Genomic DNA, 24249 nt, shown 5'->3' on the forward strand with positions numbered 1-24249 from the left:
TGTGTGCTAGGCCCAGTTCTAGTGCTTCTACATGTTTTAGCTAACAGTCACAGCCCAGTGTTGCAGATACTACTATTATGTCTGAAAACAAATGAAGAAACTGAGGCATAGATAATTGGTCATTTGTCCAGATCCATGTAACTATTAAGCGACCTAGTGGAACTAAATTCAGGCAATGTGGCTTTAGTCTGAGCCCTTGAATTCTCTGTAGATCTGCTCCTAAGGTAGAATGATCAAGTTGGAGTATGCTGAAATTCAGTGAAAGGGGCTTCAAGTTAACTGACTTACTGTCTGTAAAGCTCTAGTCTTTAAATTCTAGGAATCCTTTAAATTTACTTAAATGTACAATAATGGAGTTGGAAATAATATCCCTGAGATTCTTTATTTCTAAAATTACTTTGAATCTAGTAAACCATCCATTTTCTGAAAATGAGACGAAGAAACTTGGAGTAGCCTTTGTAAGGGATATACTAAGGAATTGACAAGTGAAGAAAAAGATAGCTTAGTAGGAGTTGGCCTGTGTGCACTGTTAGTTTTTTTAAAGCTTGGGCATAGATGCAGACGAAAACATCAGTAGTTGTGTGTTAGGGTTGAGAATTGGCTCATCCAGAAAGTGAGGAGAAGAGAGAAGGCCAGAGGGTGAGATCAGTGTTAAGGTGACCTAGTTTTGGGCTCAAATATGGTCAGTTGGATGTTGAAGATACAGTCCAGTAGATATTGAAGTTATGTTAGCAGTCACTCCATGAGAACTCTGAGTTTTAGTGTATTTATAAGTTGCTTAAAGTGGTCCCATATTTAAGGTTAACTGTTGTCTTCATCATCTTAAGCTACTATAACAAATACTATAAACTGGGTGCCTTAAACCAATATTTCTCACCATTCTGGCAGAGATTAAGGTGCTTGCAGGTTCATTTTTCTGGTGAGAATCCCCTTCCTGGTCTGTAGACAACCACCTCCTTGCTGTGTCTTCACAGGGCAGGGAGGAGGAGAGGTCATGTCTCTCATGTATCTCATAATGGTACCATCCTCTTAATGAGGGTACCATTCTCAAGATTTAATTGCCTCCAAAAGGCCCCACCACTAAATACTATCACATTTGGGATTAGGGCTTCTTAATATGAATTTGGAGAACACAAATATTCAGTCCATAACAATTATCATTTCAGAATAGAGGCAATTTTTATAATGTATTACCCAAAATGTACATTCAAGTTGATTGTACTAAATACATTTTAAAATATACAGTATATGCTAAATTCTTAAATTTACTTTCCTTATACATAGTCATTAATGATCATTGCCAGCATCTGAAAATGTTCTTTTATTTTTTCTTTTCTTTTACACTCATTTGACTAGTCAGTTTTTGACTAGGAAATGTACCAGTTTCAGCATGTTTGTTCATTGATTATTTAAAGTGAATTAGGTTTTGAAGCCTCTGCTAGTTTCTGTGCTTTTGTTTTCATGTTTACTCCTATTTTATGAGACAGTTTTAATAATCATATAAACGCAGTACTACTGTATTGAATGGGACACTACCAAAAGAGAACTATTAACTGATAGGTAGGACCATCTGACATGTTTGTCTCCTAAGGTAGTAAGTCTCAGTTTGTTCTACTAAATGGGACTTAGGGATGTTACTGGTACAGTATGCAAAAGCGTAGTTTGCATGAAAATCAGTATTGCCTATCTGTGCATTGCATGTTTTGACTAGAAGGTGAGATATTGTTTCAGGGTTCTGTGTTAATACCTATCTTTAATCTCACAGAATATATCTTTTTTTGTTGCTCTGAAAGCATTACTGTTTGGTCTGCTCATCAGTTTTTAATTCACAGTGCTTTTGGCAGTTAGCTGAACTGCCTGACAAACCATATATTTATTTATTTTAAAGCAGAGTGCTTTTAGTGCTATGGTGTACATAGCCAAGACCCATCTTTTCACGTTGAAGAATTCCAAGGAAATACAATTTTTACGTGAACTGAGGGCTGGTTTGTTATATAATTTGTTGGTACTTTGATTTCAAGGTGAAGATAGTGAACATAGTCAAACATTTTGGTAAAGTAGCACAACACAAACTCCCAGACAGCAGATAACGGGAGGCTTCAGAGAGTACATCTCTTTGGGATGAAAGTAGCTGATTGTTGGCTTTCAAAATAAGTTCACAAAATTGAAGGAGGCATAGAAAATATAAATATTGTTTCTCTAATGAAAGCACTTCTGGTAGGATATTATTTTTCTTGTCTCTGAAAGAATGTTTCCTTTGAGGAAACTGACATCCAAAGGAATTTAGTTCATTTCTCAAGACCACAAGGCTAGCTTTAGGGTGTAATGTGGCCTTTATACCTCACCATAAAAAAAAATCTTGATTTAGAAAATGAAAACATTTCAACTTACCCAGGAATTTGTTTTTTAACTTTTTTTCTAAAGTAAAAAAGCATAGTAATGGAGGAAAAAAGTTCTGCTTTTCAGATTTAAAGACGTTTAGAATATATATCATTTTGTCAAAGTGTCAAAGGTATCCTGTAAGACTTTTCCTATCCCAGAATTCAGCATTCAAAACTGTTTGCCAGGCTCTGTGCTAGATGTGAGGAATATATTGGTAAATAGAACACATCTGGTTCCTGCATTTATGAAACAGATAGTAAACAGGTAAACAAGTACTTAGTTATATAATCAAGAAAACGGGATACAGTGATAGAGGAAAAAATGATAGACAACTACATAGGTTAAGAAAGGGCTGTTTGAGGAAGTGGTAGTGTTTAAGCTGGGATTGCAAGAATGAGAGAGCGCTCACAAGAACAGTGTGTTGAAGAGTATTCTAGGCAAAGTAAATGGCTATACAATACTTTTTTCTGTAAAGGACCAGATAGTATTTTTGTTTTTCTGAGCCATACATTCTCAGGCACAGCTCCTCAGAGTCTGTTTTTGTAGCACAAAAGCAGCAACAGACCAAATGTAAATGAATGAGCATGGCAGTATTCCAATAAAACTTTAAAAAGGCAGCAGGCTGAGTGCAATGGCTAACACCTATAATCCTAGCACTTTGGAGGCTGAGGTGGGAGGAGCACCTGAGGCCAGCAGTTTTGAGACCAGCTCAAGCAACATAGTGAGACCTTGTCTTTACAAAAAAAAAAAAAAAAATGGCTGGGCGTCGTGGCTCACGCTTGTAATCCCGGCACTTTGGGAGGCTGAAGTGGGCAGATCACGAGGTCAGGAGATGGAGACCATCCTGGCTGACACGGTGAAACCCCATCTCTCCTAAAAATACAAAAAATTAGCCGGACACCTGTAGTCCCAGCTACTCAGGAGGCTGAGGCAGGAGAATGGTGTCAACCCAGGAGGCAGAGCTTGCAGTGAGCCGTGATCGCACAACTGCACTGCAGCCTGGGCGACAGAGCAAGATACTGTCTCAAAAAAATAAAATTAGCTGGCCTTGGTGGCACACACCTTTAGTCACAGTTGCTCGGGAGTTTGAGGCTGCAGTGAGCTGTTACTGAACTACTGCACTGCAGCCTGGGCAACAGAGTGAGTTAAAAAAAAAAAGAAAAGAAAAGAAAACGGGAGGCTATTCTTTGCCACTTCCTAAAGTTATTGAATAAAATCCTGTCATAAGTGGGGAGCGAAGAGTTGGTAATGGATAGGAATGGGACAAGGTGGGATTGCAGAGAGAAGCAGAAGCCAGATCATGCCAGGCCTTGAAGCCATGGCGGAAGGCTTTGCAATTAATTATATGTACATTAGGAAGCCATTTAAGGATTTTAAGCAAGATCAATAAGTTAAAGGGCTTAAGAGTTGAAATAAGGGGAGTAATCCAGTAATTCAGGTGAATAACAGCGATGATTTACACTAGTGTAGTGACAGTTATGATTGAGAAAATTTTAAAATATATTTTGGATATAGAATGAAAGTTACCTGCTAGCAGATTGATTGTAGGGAATAAGAATCAGTGACAAATCTAAGATCAGTTTTAGGTTTTTGGCTCTTGGCTAACTGGCTAGGTGATTTAATTTTCTGATACAGATTTGGGGCAGACAAAGGAGCTCTATTTTGAAAAGGTTAGTTTTAAGATACCTATAAAATTTGATATGCAAATCAAATTATCTGAGAAGTTTGAACTGAAAATGTGTATTTGGTAATTGTGAACATATAAATGGTACAGGTTAAACATCCCTAATCCAGAAACTCAGAATGCCCCAAAATCCACAACCTTTGGAGCGCCAACGTGATGCCACAGTGGAAAATTCCACAGCTTATCTCATGTGACAGAGTCACAGTCAAAGCATAGCCAAAACTTTATTTCACAGACAAAATTACTAAAATATCACAACATTACCCTCAGGCTATGTGTGTAAGGTGTATATGAAACAAATAAATTTCATGTTTACACTTGGATTCCATCCCCAAGATCTCTCATTATGTATGTGCAGACACTCAAATCTGAAAACTGAAACCCTTCGGGTCCCCATACATTTAGGGTGAGGGGTAACCAACCTGTATTTAAAGCCCTGGAAGTAAATGAAGTCACAGAGACAAGAGAAAAGAGGGCCCAGGATTGCACCCTGATTAATTTAAACACTTAGTGTTCAGATACATTGAGGATTGCAGTGGAGACTGAAAAGTTGCCAGTTAGTGGTACTTAAGACTTAGCTCTAACCTTACGTTATAAGATGATAATATTTGACAGGTATTTAGCAGAGTTACAGTTTTTCACAGCCTTTGTGTGTGTGTGTGTGTGTGTGTGCGTGTGTGCGTGCGCGCACTTATATGTGTATATGTATGTATTTCAGATACTAAAGCACGTTTTTAAATTTAGGAATAGTAATAATTAGTTTTGCTACTTGTGGGCACGTTAAGGGTGGAGCCATCTTCTTTCATTCTCCTTTCATAAGGTTCCTGTTTGGGATTCAAACTTGACAGTCTTTAAGCTTGTTGTAGAGTAGCAAAGGACTTGCCTTTTCTTCTAACTCCTGTTGAGCACTTTAATAGTAAGAAGTAACCTAAATGCAGCTGCAGTGGGAAAAGTACTAGGTAGAAAATAGAACTGAGCATTGGGACTAATTCTCTCACTAATAATCTTGAACAAATTACTAAACCTTTCTGGAATTTAAAGTATTAATCTATAAAATGAGTTTGGGGTTGGTTTTTTTAGCCCAAAGAACTTTAAAAATTATGATTTGTGTCTTGATAAGCTTAGGTTATTAAGACTTAGGAAGATAATAGTCTCTAAGGCTGTTTATTCCTGTGCCATGTGTTTGAAATAAAAACATACTCAATTTTTTTTCTTTTCTTTTTTTTCCCCTGAGACAAGGTCTTACTGTCGCCCAGGCTGGAGTGCAGCGGCGCCATCTTGTCTCACTGCAATCAACCACGTAGGTTCAAACAAATCACCTGCCTCAGCCTTCCAAGTAACTGGGATTACAGGCGTGTGCCACCATGCTTGGCTAATTTTTGTATTTTTAGTAAATACAGTGTTTTGCCAAGTTGTCCATGCTGGTTTTGAACTCCTAGCATCAGTGATCAACCTGCCTTGGCCTCACAATGTGTTGGGATTACAGGTGTGAGCCACAGTGTCCAGCTTTTTTGTTGTTGTTTTTGTTTTTTGGAGACAAGGCCTTTGTGTTTCCCAGGCTGGAGTACATTGGCGCAATCTCGGTTCACTACACTCTCTGCCTCCCAGGCTGTAGTGATTCTCTCACCTCAGCCTCCTACATAGCTGGACTATCGGCACGTGACACCATGTCTGGCTAAATTTTTTTGTGTTTTTTTTTTGTAGAAACAGGGTTTCCACCATATTACCCAGGCTGGTCTCGAACTCCTGGGCTCAAGTGATCCATCTGCCTCCCAAAGTGTTGGGACTACAGGCATGAGCCATTGTGCCTGGCCTCAATTTTTAATTTTCTTGAAGTCAGGGGAGAAACTTTAGTTTTAATGTGGGAAGAGCTTTATTATCTCAATTTTGTAATGCTTAACAGTTTTCTTAGATTTACCTTATGCTTAATTTCTTCATTTTTAATACTCCATAGTAATAATCAGATAACATGGTTACCTCATAAATGAACCTATAAAAATTATTGAACTTTGAAAGTTGGTTTCTTAGAAAAATAGCTGAACAAAAAAAAGTTAACATTTAAAATTAACTTGTCTTTTTAGTTATTATTGGAAAGAACATTTATTCTAGTGGTTTTCAAAGTTTTTCTATCTGTATATCCTATTCTTCAAATAGTGTCTTACTTCCATCGAATGGGAGGAAGCCAGAATAAGAGGAGCTTCATCCTGCTCACTTCTCATTTATTCAGAAAACTGCCTGTTGAGCAAGGCACTGGTGTAAGCATTTGTACTATATCAAGCAAAGATTCCTGCCTTTGTGGAAGTTATGTTTTAGACTTACATACTTGGATCTGTGCCTTGTAGTCTTAATCTGTTCTAAGCACTTCTGTTTTACCGGTAGGGAAATTGCAACCTTAAAGGGGACATAGTTTCAAGTTTTAAGTGACTTTCTTTTTTGAATTCCTTTGTAAAGTGCAATGTCTTTTCATAGAATAAATAATACCTCACCATTTATCTTCTGTACCGAGGGTTTTATTTGCTGAAAATGCTGTCTCTGTGTAAACTACTTTTTCAGTATATTTTTCTCCCTATTTCTAGAGGGGGAAGAAGAACCAGTGTTAAGTTTTATATTTGTAAGTAAGTTATTTATGTGGAAATGAAGTTGGTAACTTTAAGGTAAACTGTGAACTTTTCTGTATGTCAGTTTCTTAAACAGACTTACTTTTATAATAAAGCTTTTGGAGTGCTTTTCCCTTTCTAGGCAAATATTAATTTAATGGAAAACATTAAAATTAATGTTTTTTTTTGTTGTTGTTTTGTTTTTTTTTTTTTTGAGACGGAGTCTCGCTGTGTCGCCCAGGCTGGAGTGCAGTGGCACGATCTCGGCTCACTGCAAGCTCCGCCTCCCGGGTTCCCGCCATTCTCCCGCCTCAGCCTCTGAGTAGCTGGGACTACAGGCGCCCGCCACCGTGCCCGGCTAGTTTTTTTTGTATTTTTAGTAGAGACGGGGTTTCACTGTGTTAGCCAGGAGGGTCTCGATCTCCTGACCTCGTGATCCGCCCGCCTCGGCCTCCCAAAGTGCTGGGATTACATAAAATTAATGTTTTTAATGGCATTTACATACAATATGTAATGACTGCAGTGAGTTAAGGATATTGATAGAAACACTTGGGAATAAAATTTTCCTTAGCAAAGAGAGATTGATTTCAGAGACCCACAGAGATTGAGTTTCTCCTATGTTTCAGCCACCCAAAAATAAATAAGACATGATTCTTGCCAGCAAGAATCCCATAATTTTAGTGAGGTAATCAGATTGGGGGGGGGTATTATTTTGCCTGAGGAATTCAGGGCAAGGTAGAAAGAGGCTGTCACTTTCGATTATACTTAAAGCATTACTCAAGATTCATCATGTGAACAAGGCCAAAATATTATCCCAGTCGATAACAAGGAGAGAAAGTTGAATGAGAAAAATGGCAGGTAGGTATGAGCATAGTGAGATAGATCGGTGTAGATGGAAGGTGAACATGCTGTTCTTAGTAAAGATGAACAAAAGCATCTTTGAATGTTTTTGTAGGAAATGAGGATAGTAAAGTGGGTTGGTCTAGATTTGGAAAACCATTGTAGGGGATTTGAGTTTTATTCTGTTGGTGCTGGGAGCCATTGCTTTATAATCCTTAGAAAGGCTGACTGCAGTGGAGAAGATGTAGTCAGGTATTTAGGATGAGTGCCATTTTCAGTGCCTTGTTGCTGCTTGCTCATCTTTAGTTCTCATGCTGTCTTGTCTTGATGTTTAACTTAAAAGTTGTTGGAAGGTACTCAACCCATTATGTTCTTTTGGGATGGTGGTGACAGGAGTGAGAAGAGACTGTGAGCCAGGTATAAAAACTGTTAATGGGTATGATACGGAGATAGTGACCTAAATATAAATAGTGTAATCCCAGAAGAGACAGAGACTGTTGGGGATAGCATATGGAAAAGGGATTATTAGAGAGTCAGAAAAACAGCAACCGTGGGATATGAAGGACTCTGGAAATTGAATGGCTTCTACTTTGAAAGGGATGGAAGAGAAATGATGTTGGGGGAGAGTAAGGCTTAAAAGTGTTGTTTTGACAAGTTTGCCCATGTTAAGTATCAGCTATTCTGCTTAAGTTGTTAGGTAGACTGTAAGTACTTTGAGGGCAAGTACCCCGCCCCCATCCTGTTTCTGTTGTATTTTTTAGTGATATTCTTCTACTGTTACTGAGTAAGTGAATAGATGAACTAGGACCTGTTCATTTATCTTTGTGTCTCCTGCTCTTTGCATGTGGTTGGCACTCAGTTGTCTGTTGAAATGAATCTTTGAGAATACTACCAGCAGTCAAAATGGAAACCACCATGGTTCGTAGCCAAAAATAGCTGAGATCTATTTTTTTTTCTCTCTCTCTCTGTTGGGTAATACCTCTCCCTACTCAAGTTAATTACTAAATCTAACCACCATTTAGAAGCACAGGTGATTATCAGGCTATATGCTTCGGTTTTTTTGAGATTGAAGTCTGTCAGTCGGCTTAGAACCAGATGATGTAATCTTGAGAAACCGTGGTTCTTTTTTCTATCATACTCAAGAGAACAAAAGACTAGTTGCTGTGTTGTCATGCTTTGTGTATGTTTTCCTGATTAATTCTGTCAGTGTGCCTGTTACTAAGTTTAACCATGATACTAATGCTATAATAATTGCTTTTAATGTATATCTTAACCATTGGGAATAGGATACTTCACAAATAGTAAGTCATAGTGGTGTTTTTCTGTGGTGTACTGTCATTTTTCTATCTGCATTCCTTTCCAACCAGGAAGTAAAAAGCTATCATTTTTCATGGTAGTATTTTGTACTGATTGAGAAATCATGATTTTTCTAAGTCATACTATTTTAAGAGCACTTTAAAAGCATATTTGAACTAAGAATGCCTTTAAAAAAATGTCAAATTTCATGTGATTTTAAAAATAGTATTTGCTTCAACATGTAGCAAATTATCTTTATGTATGAAATTGTGAAAGTTTATTGTCCTAACACCTGTTCTGTGTTCCTTCTTTAAACTTTGTAACTTTTTTGTAGTGCTATTTATTGTATTCTACTTTGTATTGAGGTCATTTGAATGCTAATATTAGGCTCCCCCTTCTCCCCTCTCCCTCAGAGATTGTAAAGTGGCTGAAAGTGTCTTGTATTCCTCATAGTGCCTAGCACCCTGCTTTGCCTGCTGGAAGCAAACATAAATACATGAATTGTCAGTCTGGGGAAATATTTTGTATACTTTTGAATGGGTGGTTGATGTCTGATAATAGGACCTCATTTCTTTAAGAGCTTCATTTTGGACACTTGAAGCAAAGAGTAAGAATGGGGAGTATTTCCACTAAGAATGAATTTGATTTTGAAATTGAGAATAGTGTGTTTTTTGTGAAATGCTGTAAGTTACATTACTGTGTATATTAGAAAGTTACTTAATGAAGAATCTTCTGGCAGCAGTGGAGAAAATGTTTTCCCTACAGTGGCTATCTTACTGTTTTTTTTAAGGATACTGGTATGATTTTTCTGATCACTATTGCCATCTTAATTCTTAAAGTTAATTAGAAATAATGAGAATAACACAGTCTACTGTATGAAAAGGACAGTGAATTTTATGTCATTCAGGAATCTCATCATTAGTTAATTCTTGGAAAGTTTAAAATATCTACAAAACTTTAAATTAATTATCTTGGCCTTAGTAGAAGCTTGTTTGAGATACAGAAACCTTAAGATTGCTTATGTATTCTGAGAGTAACATCTGTTAACCAAATTTATATTAATTGTACAAATAATTGGAGTTTGGCTGCATTAAGAATTCCTCAAAGTATGAGATAAAAGAGTTCCTTCCAGTTATTCAGAAATTTCTGTCCTTTACAGGAAAAGAAAGCAAGCGTCCCTGTTCCTGACCTGCCCCTATTTATTATGTATGACTTCTGTAAAAATAGCAAAACATTGCAATGTTTCTTTTTAACCTTTTAGATCAGGAATTCTCAGGGTGAGGGAAAGAGCCATGAAGCTTTTTTTCCAAACAGTTGTGTCAGCTGTCCTCTATACCTTATGACTTGACTCCCATTGTGATTCACTTTCTGTAGTAAGCCACTTTCATTGATAGGTTTGTGTCATATCGCTGTGGTGTGATAAAGTGGAAGAATTTTGAAATCTTCAAGCATTATTTAATGGCATTCCTTGGGAGAATAAAATTTATATAACTGGCAAAATTTATAAAGTGACAAACCCCCAGACCACATGTGATTAATGCAGGACTGAAAAAAGTATGTTTTAGGTGGAAATTTAAATGCTATTTTTATTTTTTTTTAACTTTTTTTATATGTGTAAGAATGTTTTTGTAACATTATTTATAATGGTAAACTAAAAGCAACTTATCCATCGTTAATAAAGTGATTGAAGAAATTATGGCATTAAGTGCTGTTTTTGTAGGTCATAGTAAATGTTGCATGTTTTTATATTGCGCTGTCTTTAACAGATAAAACAGGCAACATGTTTTGGAATTTAGAGCCAGAAAGATAGCAGGCATCCAGTGGCTGTCAGTCATTTTAAAATAGAAGCCCTAATTTTAAAAATCATACAAAACTATTATAAATCATATTTAATCAGGGGAAATGAAGTCTTTTCGGCACTGGTACCAAGTAAGGCATTTCAGTGGAACATGATGTCATTGATCTAATCAACCATAGTCACATCACAGGTAAAGAGGTGCTACAGACTAGATAGGTTAGGTGACTTGGTCAAAGTCCTTAGTTAGTGACTTCCTGGGCAGTTGTCTGCAGAGAGGTTGAGTATCCCTAATCCAAAAATCCAAAATCTGAAACTTTTTTTTGTTTTGTTTTGTTTTTGAGATGGGAGGGTCTCACTCTGTCACCATAGCTGGAGTGTAGTGGCATGATCTTGGCTCACTGCAGCTTCCACCTCCTGGGCTTAAGTGATCCTCCCACCTCAGCCTGCTGAGTAGCTGGGACTACAGGCACGCACCATCACGCCCAGCTAATTGTTTGTATTTTTGGTGGAGGCAAGGTTTCGCCATGTTGTCCAGGCTGGTCTCAAATTCCTGAGCTCAAGTCATCTGTCCACCTCAGCCTCCCAGAGTGCTGGGATTACAGGCTTTGAGCCACCACACCTGGCCAAAATCCGAAACTTTTTGAGTGCTGAGATGATGCTTTAAGGAAATGCTCATTGGAGCATCTCAGATTTTGGATTTTCCGATTAAGGATGCTCACCTGGTAAGTATTATATTCAAAAATCTGAAAAAAAAAAACAAAAATCTGAAAAAGTCAAAAATCTGAAACACGAGTGGCCTCCAAGCATTTTGGATAAGTGATACTCAACCTTAGATGATTTTGATTATCTTAGCTTCTGGGTGAATGTTAAAATACTATAGATTTATAGAACGACATACCTTTGAGTTATTGTACTTCTGTGATGCTTTTTAATGTCCTGGTATAATTAGGATGTGCTCCACGTTATTATGTCTCATTTTATGTTTTTATAACATGGTAAGTATTTTTTCGATGGACAGTAATGCCAAGTACAAATTTCTGTACTTTGGGAATTTGTCTATATTTGGACCTAATGTTGTCCTGAATTTGGAGACTTGTTTACCAAGTAAGTCCTCAATTTTCAATATTCCATATCATCATTGATTATGTGACTCTGTTTTAGTTTCAGTGAACTTTAGAATTAAAGTTCTTAATTTGTTTTAGCTGATGATTTCTTTGTTTTACCTAGATGTTTAAATAGGATTGGCTGGCTGGATTTTGCCCCAGGCATTGAAATTTAGAGTGTGAAAAATTTTAATTAATGATTAAAAACAATTATGCGCGTTGTGGGGTATGGGAGTACTGTGCACATTATGTCCTTTAGCTCTTCAGCTAGCCCAAGAGCTGCTGTATCTTTGCCCAGTATCAGCTTCCTCGCCAGTCCACGGAGATCCTTGAGAATGAAAACTCAAGGGCAAAGTTTGGGAGCCTGTAGCTCCTGGTCATGCCAATGCCTGCTGTTCTCTCCTGTCGTCTTCCTTTCCAACTCCTTTTGTTTCTCTTTACCAGTAATTTGACTGACTTGAGGATGCAAGTGATCCTCCCACCTCAGCCTGCTGAGTAGCTGGGACTACAGGCACGCACCATATATTGCAGCTTGGACATTAATTTATCATTAAGCAGGTTTTATTATACAGTTGAAAATAGGCCGGACACGGTGACTCATGCGTATAATTCCAACACTTTGGGAGGCCAACGTGGAAGGATCATTTTGAGGCCGGGACTTTGAGACCAGCTTGAGCAAAACAGACCCCTTACCTACATACACGCATGCAAGCACGCACACATGCACGCGCGCGCGCGAGCCCCAGAAGTGCTGGTGTGTGCTGCTGAAGTCCTAGCTACTTGGGAGGCTGAGGTGGGAGCATAACTTGTGCTCAGGAGCTTGAGGCTGCAGTGAGCTATAATTGTGTCACTGTACTCCAGTCTGGGTGAAAGAGTGACACCCTGTTTCTTAAAAAAAGAAAAAGTTTCCTTTTGACAGTAATTCCACTTTAATCTTTGCTAAGGATTTAATTTTTAAAAATGCAAGAAAAGCTATATCCACAGAAACAAAGAATAGGCAAATTTGAATTGTTGCAGAGTGGTTCATAAGGTTGATACACTCAAATTGTTTAACAATTCTTTCATTGTTTGGAATTTAAATTGCTTTTATGAATAAAGCTTGTGGCATCATAGCTTATGTTTATGATAAGATCATAAAACAGGACCCAATTTTCAAATAATAATTACTTCAAATTTTTAAAAATTAGTATATAATAAAATTGGCCTTTATTTTCATATATCTCTGTGAATTTCAGCACACATATAGATTCATGTATCCACTGTCACAGTTGATATAGAACAGTCGATTGACCCCAGTAAACTCCCTGTTACCCTTTATAGTTCTCTTAATCCCTAGTTCCTGACAACCACTGATTTGCTGTCTAACACTATAGTTTTTGATTTTTTTTTTTCAAGAGTGTCATATAATTGGAATTATAGTTTGAAATCTTTTGAGACTGGTTTCTTTCATTCAGCATAATTATTTTGAGATTGATCCAAACTATTGTATCAATAATTTGTTCCCTTTTATGGCTGATATTCTGTTGTATGAATGTACCACAGTTTGCTTATTCCTTTACCTATAAACTTGTTGAAAGACGTTTTGTGATTGCAAGTAGAGCTCGTATGAACATTTGTGTGTGATTTTTGTGTGAATGTAAGTTTTCATTTCTCTAGTAAATATATAGAAGTAGGGTTGCTGGGTCATGTGATGTTATTTAACTTCCTAAGACCTGCCAACTGTTTTCCGGTAAGGCTGTACCATTTTGTGTATGGTAGTTCTAGTTGTTGCAAATCTTCGTCGGCAGTCGATACTGTCAGCATATTTTATTTTAGCCATTCTGATGGGTGTGTAGTGGTATCTCATGGTTTTAATTAGCTTTTCCCTAATGACTTAATGTGGTTGAACATCTATTCATGAACAAAATTGCCATCTGTATATCCTCTTTTGTGAAGTGTCTGTTCAAGTCTTTTGCCCTTTTTTAATTTATTTGCTGTCATTGCTAAGTTGTAAGAGTTTTTTTTTTTTTTTTTTAATATGTTCTGGATACAAGTCATTTGGTTTTTCTCCTAGTGTTTAGCTTCTCTTTGTTACTGTGTCTGCAGAACAAAAGTTTTTAGTTTCGGTAGAGTCCAGTTTAGCATTTTTTCTTTTATAAATTATGCTTTTGGTATCATTTGCTTAAAATTATCAGATGACATCATCTTCTTACATTTTATTGTAATACAGCCTTTTTCTTTGGACTACTATGGTGCATTGGAAATGATATGATACAGCTAGGTATTTTCTCCTAAGCCAAAAGTTAATATTAAATGTTAATCAGTGGCATTAAAAACTCAGGACTCTTCTCACTCACAAGTAGGAGTTGAACATTGAGAACACGTGGACACAGAGAGGAAAACAACACACACCAGGGCCTGTTGGGGGCTGGGAGGTGAGGGGAGGGAACTTAGAGGATGAGTCAATAGGTGCAGCAAACCACTATGGCACACATAAACCTGTGTAACAAACCTGCACATTCTGCACATGGATCCTGTGTGTGTTTTTTTGTTTGTTTTTTAGAAGAAAAAAGCAGGACTCAGAATTGCGTGCTATTATTACAACAATATAAAAACATGTTCATGTTGAAGAAGTTCTGCAAAGGGAAGAAACAGAAATGGCTAGCGTGGGAGCCAGTGGTTTCCTAGTCCTGGATGGTGTATCAGAATCACCTGGGTAGATACTTTAAAATTAGGGTTGTCTTTTGATCTTGGGTGGCCCCCCAAGTGTTTCTTTTTCTTTCTTTTTTCTTTCTTCCTCCTCCTTCCTCTCCCTTTTTTTTAAATATAAACTTTATAATATATATAAGTATATATAAAAATATAAAGTTTATATTTATAAAAAATATAAACTTTGGTTTTTAGAGCAATTTTAGATTGACACCAAAATTGAGTGGAGAAACTGGACACAGTGTAATCCCAGCCCCCTGGGAGACCAAGGCGGGTGGATCACTTGAGGTCAGGAGTTCAGGACCAGCCTGGCTAACAAGGTGAAACTGTGTCTCTGCTAAAAATACAAAAATTAACCAGGTGTGGTGGCGCATATCTGTAATCCCATCTACTAGTGAGGCTGAGCCAGGAGAATGGCTTGAACCTGGGAAGCAGAGGGTGCAGTGAGCCGAGATTGCGCCACTGGACTCCAGCCTGGGCAACAGAGCGAGACTCCGCCTGAAAAAAAAAAAAAAAAAAAAGGTGATGGACGGAAGATACTAAGATTTCCCATATACACCCCTACCCCAACATATGCACAGCCTCCCCCCATTGTGCACATCCCACATTTATTACAGTTGATGAACCTACGTTGACAGGTCATCATCACTCCATAAAGTCCATAGTTTAGATGAGGGCTCACTTTTGTAATGAACTCAGTCTATGCGATTGGACATACATTCACTAGTATAGTATTATACAGAATAGTTTCACTGCCCTGCGAATCCTGTGCTCTGCCTACTTATATACCTATTTTTTTTTGCTGTCTCCTTAGTTTTGCCTTTTCCAGAATGTCATATAGTTGGATCATACAGTATACACCCTTTTCAGGTTAGCTTCTTTAACTTTGTAATAGCATTTAAGTTACCTCCATGTCTCTTCATGGCTTAATAGCTCATTTCTTTTTAGTGCTGAGTAATATTCCATTTTCTAAATACAGTAAAATTTATTAATCCATTCATCTGCAGAGGAACATCTTGGTTTCTTCCAAGTTTTGGCAATTATGAATAAAGTTGCTTTAAACACTTGTGTGCGGGTTTTTGTGTGGACATAAGTTTTCACCTCATTTAAGCAAATACTCAGGAGTGTGATTGCCAGATTATATGGTAAGAGTATGTCTAGTTTTGTTAGAAACTGCCAAACTGCCTTCCACAGTGACTGTACCATTTTGCATTCCCACTGGCAGTGCATGAGATATTCTGCTGCTGTACGTCCTTGCTAGCATTTGGTGTTGTCAGTGTTTTGGCCATTCTCAAAGGTATGTAATGGTATCAGATTGATGTTTTAATTTGCAGTATCCTAGTGACATACGATCTTCTCAAATGCTTACTTGCCATCTGTATATCTTCTTTGGTTTTAAAAATTGAGTTACTTTCTAAGTTTTAAGAATTCTTTATATATTTTGGATAATAGTTCTTTATTAGATTTGTCTTTTGCAAATACTTTCTCCCAGTCTGTGGCTTGTTTTCTCATTCTCTTCTCTGAAGTCTTACTTATTTTTAGAGATAGGGTCTTGCTGTGTTGCCCAGGCTTGCCTCAAACTCCTGGGATCAAACAATCCTACCCCCTCAGCCTCGTGAGTAACTGAGACCACAGATGCACTACTGCATCATACTTAAATCTGTTTGTAAAAGCTCTTGGGTGACTCTAATTTTCTGCCTGATTTGTGATCCGCTGTTTTGAGCTTTCTCTTTCTTCCTTTGCAAAGCTAGTGCCAGGCACAGCCATCAGTTCTCCATCACTCATACTTCGTTTCATCTTTTTTGTCACAGCTGGTCCCATCCTGCTCTCAATTTCTCTAGTGTTGCTACTTGTTCTTCCATGTCTCTCCCTTCAAATTTCAACTCTATCTGTGTGATTTCATTATAGGTTTTCTTTAATTATCTGTTCATACTTAATCCATAGGCCCTTTTGGTTCTGGTACCACCTGTATAGCAGGGTTCCCTCCCATTTGCCTTGCTGGTGCAGAAAGTAGGTAATTGTGTTAGGCCATGAGATTAACAGTGTTACTCTGGGAGGGGTATTTCCACCATATTTCCCATGCTTGCTTGCTTTTTCAATTTTTTATAAGATGTTAATAATTTGTGAAATAAAGATCTTTTTTTCACTTAATGTGTAGTTTATGTGCCAACTTAACCATCTTTTTAAAAGCTTATTTTAATCTTCATAATCTTTGTCTCATTCCTACCATTTTATTGTGTATGTTTGAATAAATATCTGTTCACTTTCAACTAATTTTCTACAGAAATGTTAGAGGAAAAATTTTTTGTTCATAGTGTAATCTGAATAAGAAGACCTTGTAGTAGTATATCTAAGGCATTCATTTTATTTCTTTTAGTCATGAGTTTGTGTGTGTGTGTGTATAATTGAAAAATAAACATAAAATTAGCTCTTAATTGCAGCTATTTTCTGCTAGTAAAATTCACTGTTATTGGTTGGTCAGGATAATTTTTTGAGGTATGATGCAAATAAGGCAGTTATTTATGACACAGTGTACTACTAGATCACATTTTATTTTGCTGAAAGGCAGGTATAAATATAAATGACAAATACGTAAATACTTGATATATTTTATCATAAAATGTACGAATCAGTGATTTTAAAGAACATGCCTTATTTTATAACGTTAACTTTTTATTTGGTCAGTTTTTCATTCATTCAACAAATATGCAGGCACATTTATGTGTTCCAAATTCAGGGTGATTTTAATGTAGTTAACATTTAACTTAATTTTATAATGTAGCAGTATGTAGAAGTTCATGTAAGTCCTTTAAGAATAATTAATGGACTTGATAATCTGATGTTTCAAATATGTTTTTTTTTGTATGTAGTATAGATTGCTCTTGCATTGTCATGATTTTAATTTAATTGCTACTCTTCAGTAAAGGAATACAAAGCTTGGTGTAAAATTTTGAAAATAAGCACGTTTTCAACTTGCTGGGTTTTTGTGGGGGAGATTTGCATCTGACAAGTGCTAGATTTAATGAGTTGAAACAAGTGATACATTATTCATTTTGTATAAGTATTTCTATTAACTAACGATATAGTTAAAATTTTCAGAATAATTTCTGGATGATGTAACTTGAAGTCATGGAGCTTAGTCTTGTGAACAAAAGATTAAATATATGATACAATTCTAAATTATGTGGTATAGGCCTAGTGATTTTTATACTGTACATTTAGTAGACTGGATGTATTGTCTCATCATTAAATCTAATAACCTCATTTTCCTCAATATGTAGGAAAAGATTCTGTTTTCTTAGTTTGAACTTATTCTTCCATAGTGTGTTGTGTGTATTTTCTTTGGCACTTTTAGCCACTTGTTCATATTAGATCTGATAACAGAATGGTGTTTTATTTTTGTGTATTTATAATTGTTTCAGAGGTGTCTTTGTATCTCAACATACATTAAGTAGTTGATGTTTCTCGGAAAGCACCATAACTTCAGCTTTTTCCTAATCTGAAAAAGTGTAACCACTATTAGAAATTCTCTATGGTAAAGGATATTTGGAGATAAAATAGTTTTGTTTAGGCTAGAGTTATTGAGAGTTTTTTGAGCTGGATTATGGAAGGTTGGTTGGATTTGAATAACTGTAGAAGTTGGCAGTATAGTCCCAAAGTGTTACAGGAACTTAGAGACAAACACACGACGACTTTGTGATAAAACGAGAACCAGAGTCTGGATTCTGTTTCTGAGTGAAATGGTCTTTCTCCTGGGCAGCTAGCATAACAGGAAGGAGTAGTGGTCAATAACATTTTATCAGGATGGTACTAAGCTTGTGGACTGTGGAAAGGAATTCTTGAAGTCTTGAGTAGTCTTTATCAGGGTTGGATTAGAAAGACATTTCAGACTCAAGGGAACTTTATGTGCAAAAGCAGATATCCTGAAAGTGCTTACGTTGGAGGTGAATCATGGCATTGGAGGGCAGGGATATGAAATAAATGGTATTACATATACCAAGCACTATTCTAGGTGTGGGATATACACATGGAAAAGACAGAAATCCTGCCACCATGGAGACATTTACATTTTAGTGGAAGAAACAATAAACAAATTGTAATATTGTAGGTAATGATGAATACTATGACAGGAAACAAATTGTATAGTGAAGAAGTAGAGCTAGGGGTTCTTTGAAGTAATTGGTTGGGAAAGACCTTTCCAGAGATGAAATTTGAGCAAAATAAAGTGAGTGGGACGAGCCATGTGAATTGAGGCAGAAGGAATGGCAGAGCACAGTTGCTGTATTTAGTAAAGAGGCCATTGTAGCTGAAGTGTGCTAAGTAGTTTATTATAGAGTGTTTACTGAGTACTAAGCACTGTTTTAAGTGTATTACTAGTGTTAATTCAATTCTTACAACAATCCTACAAGAAGAATGCTATTTCACATATAAGGAAACAGGCACAGAGATTAATTCATCCCAGGTCACCCAGTTTGTTAGGGAGCTGGGATTGGAGCCCAGGTAATTGACTCCAAAATCAGTGTTCTTAACCATTATTCAAAGTTGGGGAAGGGAAGGTGTAGCAGGAAATTTAGCAGTAGCATGGAGCCAGTCTTACAGGCCCTTATAACTTACTATAAAAATATAGGATTTTACTCTGACAATGATGTTAAGTCATTGGAGGGTTGAGAAATACCTAGGAAGTTGATTTATGTTCTGGAGATCAGAAGAGAAGTCTGTACTATACATACACATTTGATATTCATCTGTGTATATAAGTTATAGCTTAAAATATTTCTACTAGCCTATAACATTTCTTTGATTTAAAATTAAGGATTCCACTTCATTATTTTATTAAACAGATATGTGCATGCCTATATATATGAGTGTGTGGATGTGTGTGTGCAAACTAATGAACTCTTCTGTTACTAGGTGCGAGAAGATGTACTAAATTCATTGAATAACAACTTTCTTCAAACGCTAAATCAAGCTTGGAATGATCATCAAACAGCTATGGTGATGATTAGAGACATACTAATGTACATGGTAAGTAGAGCTTTTTTAATGTTTTCTTCCTTTAAGCAGTTAAGCATTTGAAGGCTGGGCCTGTAATCCCAGCACTTTGGGAGGCCAAGGTAGGCAGATCATTTAAGGTCAGGAGATTGAGACCAGCCCGGCCAGCCTGGCAAAACCGTGTCTCTACTAAAAATACAAAAATTAGGTGCGGTGGTGGGCACTTGTAATCCCAGCTACTTGGGAGGCTGAGGCAGGAGAGTCACTTGAACCGGGGAGGTGGAGGTTGCAGTGAGGTGAGATCGTGCCACTGCACTCCCACCTGGGCAACAGAGGAAAAAAAGGAAGTTAAACATTTCAAAACACAATGACTTTCTGCCTAACCTATAGTACGTCTCAGTGTGGAAGGTGGTTTTTGTTTTTTAAATAGACAGTACTTTCTTTGTAAGGGCCAGCCTAAGTCCATGTGAATAAAAATCTTAATTGTTCATATAGTTAGTGAATGCTTAGAATGTGAAACTGAAAGGGAATGATTTAATTTTTTTCTTAGTATTTAGCACTTGTCAATGAAAAATATGGAAAAAACCGTATTAACATCTCTTCTTAAGAGTTGTTAAATGACAGTACGAGAAACAAAAGCTGAATATTCTCTTACAAGTTTTTACATCCTAAATTCTTTTTTTTTTTTTTTTTGAGATAGAGCTCACTCTGTTACCCAGGCCGGAGGTGCAGTGGCGCTATCTCTGCTCACTGCAAGCTCTGCCTGCCGGGTTCACACCATTCTCCTGCCTCCGCCTCCCGAGTAGCTGGGACTACAGGCACCCACCACCATGCCCAGCTAATTTTTTTTGTATTTTTTAGTAGAGACAGGGTTTCACCGTGTTAGCCAGGATGGTCTTGATCTCCTGATCTCGTGATCTGCCCACTTCAGCCTCCCAAAGTGCTGGGATTCAGGTGTGAGCCATCGCACCCAGCCCAAATCCTAAATTCTTACATCTTCAGTGAGAGAGGATATCATAATAATACAAGTATTTTTCCTGATAATCATACTCTCATAGCTGCCATCTATTTCTCTTAATAGTAAATTATTGCAGTGCGCTATTGCAGCTAGTCTTGTTTAAGGATATTAGCTTCTCCACATGTATATTCCATTTTTCACCGGCTGTTGCTGTATTTTATTTTTATCAGTCAAGAAAAAAAATCCTGTTCAGCAAGACCACTTGGAAAACACTGACTTTGATCTAAGCTGTTTAATAACTTTCAGAGAGATTAAATTATCAGTTAAAAAAAATTTGGTATTATAGAATGACTCTAGATTCATTAAGTTTAATTATTGTGTCACTCCAAAATTAGCAAGTTAATGACTTGTTTTACTTCAGGGTTTATGTTGTGTATTGGATATAATTATTTTTTCCCAAGGTTTTGCCTTTTTATATTTTTATTTCTAGTTTTTTTTAGTTTTAATATAGTGATGAGAGCTTGTCCTAGTTTCTTTTACTTGGTAGTATAAAGCAATGTTTGGAAAGAATTTCCAATGAGAACAAACAACTGTAAAGTTTTTTGTTCTGCCCTGTGATTTCAGTCAGGCCTTTTACCCCTGGTTTTGTAAGGGCTTAGTGGCAAAGGGGGTCAGGGAGAGGTCACTTCACTCTTAAGGGATTTGATAAAAGGTATAACAAATTATTTAGCTTTTCTGAGCATCATTTTTCTCATCCAGTTATAAATTAACCTTGTGTTATCATTTTGAAGTTAAATGAGATGGTATGAGACAACATGTATCATAATATCTGGCATATAAATTTGAAATAAGTTAACTTGTTGCTGTTTTCGAAGTTCTAGATATGGTGAGTCTTTAAATTGCATCCTAACTATCTAACATTAAGATAAAAAACCACTTGTAATCTTACGGTTTATTCTGTTGACAAAAGAAGTATTTTAAAATTTTATACACATGCATACTCTGATGTTATTTTTAAAGAAGTCTGTTTTGTTTTAGTCCTCTGCCTCCCTTTTTTTCTTTTTTCTTCTTCCTCTTTTTTTTTTCTTTTTTTTGCAGTGAAATCTCAAATCTTGAATTCTGGGTCTACACATGGTCAAGAAGTTAATTATTTCATGCCTCAGGTTCCTTGTCTATAAAATGAAAATAATATGGGATAGAGTAGCCATGAGGATTAAGCGGAACTATTCATATAAAGCACCTGTAGGGCTTGGCCCATAGTAACATGCTCATTAGAGATTATCTGGTATTATTCCTTCTCCCTTCATCTTTTCATCAAACCCATTTGGTTGTACCACAGTGCTGCATGAACTGAAAATTCATACAGGGTAGATTGATGCCACTGTTTGTCGCATCAAAGACCTGTGGTCAATCCTTCACACTGCCCACCAGTTTCACTCTTTTTCGTTAGTCAGCTTGCTCCAGCAGTTATTTCTCTTCAGACCTCCAGCTCTGCCTTGGGTTCTCTCCCTTGTAGTAAATGATACTGCCTTCAACTTCTCAGAGAAAAGAGAAAAAGCATCAGGTCGGAACTATGCTTATTTTTTGCCACTAAATCTAGAACTTTACTTGTATTTTCTCCCCTTTTATGTTTTTCTTTTTCCCTCTTTTAGTAGAGGGTGGTGTCCTCTTCTGTCAGAGGCCATGTCTCAACCTGTGCTATGGGTCAGTCCCCTTCTATCTTGTCATGAACCTTAAGTATTTTAGGGTTCTGCCTTTCATATTGGATCTTAACCAACATTAAACATGTTCAAGCCACTCACTCAATCCTCAGAATATAATTCCATTAAATTCTCTGGTGAACCCCTTTGCTGTCTCTCTCATCTGTCATTCATAGCTAAATGTGTCATAAGAAATGTTGACATTTGCCATCTTCCTTTTCTCATCTTTCATACACTTTGAATACATTATAGTTAAGCTTCTACCTCAACTATCATGTTTGGTTTTGCCCTTACTAGTATCACCGTGGTATCTGTGCATCTCAGAATACAAAGAGACTGCTAATCCCCATTCTCCTTGATTTTTTTTTTAAAGCAGCATTTGCCATAGTTGGTCATTCCTTCCTTCTTCTAACATGTTTCCTTGATTTCTGTAACAAAGAACTCTCTTTGTATGCCTCTTACCTGCCTTTTTACTGTTTCTTAGCCTCTCCTCCTCCAACTACTACTAACTGCCCCCACCATCCCCCTTAAATAGAGGCATTCTTGGGATTTAGTCCTAGATGTTCTTCTCATGGTACGCGCGCTCTTTACCTTCGGGAGCTTCATGTGCTTCTGTGCGGATGATTCCCAAATTATGTTTCTAGCTTCATTTTCTGAGATTCAGATTCATATATTCATTTGTCTGGTTAATGGAGCCTTCATTCTCTGAAGTACTTCAAACTTGGCACGTCCAAATGAGCTCATAATCACTATCATTCAGTTGTTCATACTGAAACCTGAGAATTATTCTTTTTTTTGTTATTATTTTTTGAGACAGAGTCTTGCTCTTTCGCCCAGGTTGGAGTGCAGTGCCGCTGTCTCGGCTCACTGCAAGCTTTGCCTCCCGGGTTCACGCCATTCTCCTGCCTCAGCCTCCCAAAGTGCTGGGATTACAGGCGTGAGCCACTGCGCCTGGCCATATTCTTGTAAGTTCCGCCTTTCTCCCTACATTATCTGTTGCTAGACTCTGCAGTTTTCTCTTTATTGTCTATTATTCAACATCAAACCACCTTCATTTCTTTCTTGAAATATTCAGTGTTGCTAGTCTTACAGTGTTCACTGGGCTCTTCTCTGTTTTCCATATTGCTCCCAGGATTACTATTTTAAAGCCTAATCAGATCATGTTACTGCCCTGTTGAAATCCTTACCTCTCATCGTGGAATTCTTTTACATGTTTTCTGTCTGGAAATGTTTCTAGAATTTTTTTTTCTTTCCTTAATGTCACTTGCTCTACTTACTCTTTATGTCTTACCTTATATTTCTGGTAAGCTTTCCCTGACCCACGTACTCCCCGCTGGCTGCAGTTGCTCTCATTCTACCTAGTACTATTCCTTTGCAACATTTATCACAGTCATTAACGACCCAACTGTTCAGTGTGTAGTTTGCCCACTAGACTGTATGAGGATGGAAACAGTGTTTGTGTCACTATTAAGTCTTTAATACCTACCACAGCTCCTTGTACAAACTAGGCACTTACATATGTGTTTAATGAATTGGTGCAGATGTTATATAGTATGTTGTTTTTTTAATAAACTACACTTTTAAAAAATGCTTATTAAAAATAGCTATTTTAGGCCAGGCACAGTGGCTCACACCTGTAATCCCAGCACTTGGGGAGGCCTAGGTGGGTGGATTACTTGAGGCCAGGAGTTTGAGACCAGCCTGTCCAATGTGGTGAAACCTCGTCTCTACTAAAAACACAAAAAATTTGCCAGGTATGGTGGTGCATGCCTATGATCCCAGCTACTCGGAGGCTGAGGCAGGAGAATCGCTTGAACCTGGGAGGCAGAGGTTGCAGGAAGCCAAGATCATGCCACTGCACTCCAGCCTGGGTGACAGAGTAAGACTCTGCTGCTGCTGCTGCTGCTGCAAAAAAAGGCTATTTTAGATTCAAAAAGAAAGTATTGATACCTTCATGTTCTACGAGATAAATTATTAACATTTTTCATATCCTTCATTTACTTATATTGCCTTTTTATGTGTAGTGTTCTAGGGTTAATTAAAATGTACTTAAAAGTACATTTTTATGTTTTTATTTTTTTTGAGACAGGGTCTTGCTGTGTCACCCAGGCTGGAGTCCAGTGGCACAATCTCAGCTCACTGCAACCTCCACCTCCTGGGTTGAAGCGATCCTCCTGCCTCAGCCTCCTGAGTAATTGGGACTACAGGTGT

The 24249-nt window shown here is 37.3% G+C and overlaps 1 protein-coding gene across 3 annotated transcripts in view; it reads left to right on the plus strand.

The window, feature by feature from the left end:
- The window catches only part of CUL3 (cullin 3), a 115324-nt gene that overhangs the window by 31768 nt on the left and 59307 nt on the right, over positions 1-24249 (plus strand). For all 3 annotated transcript variants that reach the window (XM_030916201.1, XM_030916200.1, XM_030916202.1), the window contains one exon: positions 19300-19413. In XM_030916201.1, coding sequence (XP_030772061.1) covers positions 19300-19413 — 114 coding nt within the window. The remainder of the gene's footprint in view (positions 1-19299; positions 19414-24249) is intronic.

This window comes from Rhinopithecus roxellana, chromosome 14 (assembly GCF_007565055.1).
Source record: "Rhinopithecus roxellana isolate Shanxi Qingling chromosome 14, ASM756505v1, whole genome shotgun sequence".
Lineage (NCBI taxonomy): Eukaryota > Metazoa > Chordata > Mammalia > Primates > Cercopithecidae > Rhinopithecus > Rhinopithecus roxellana.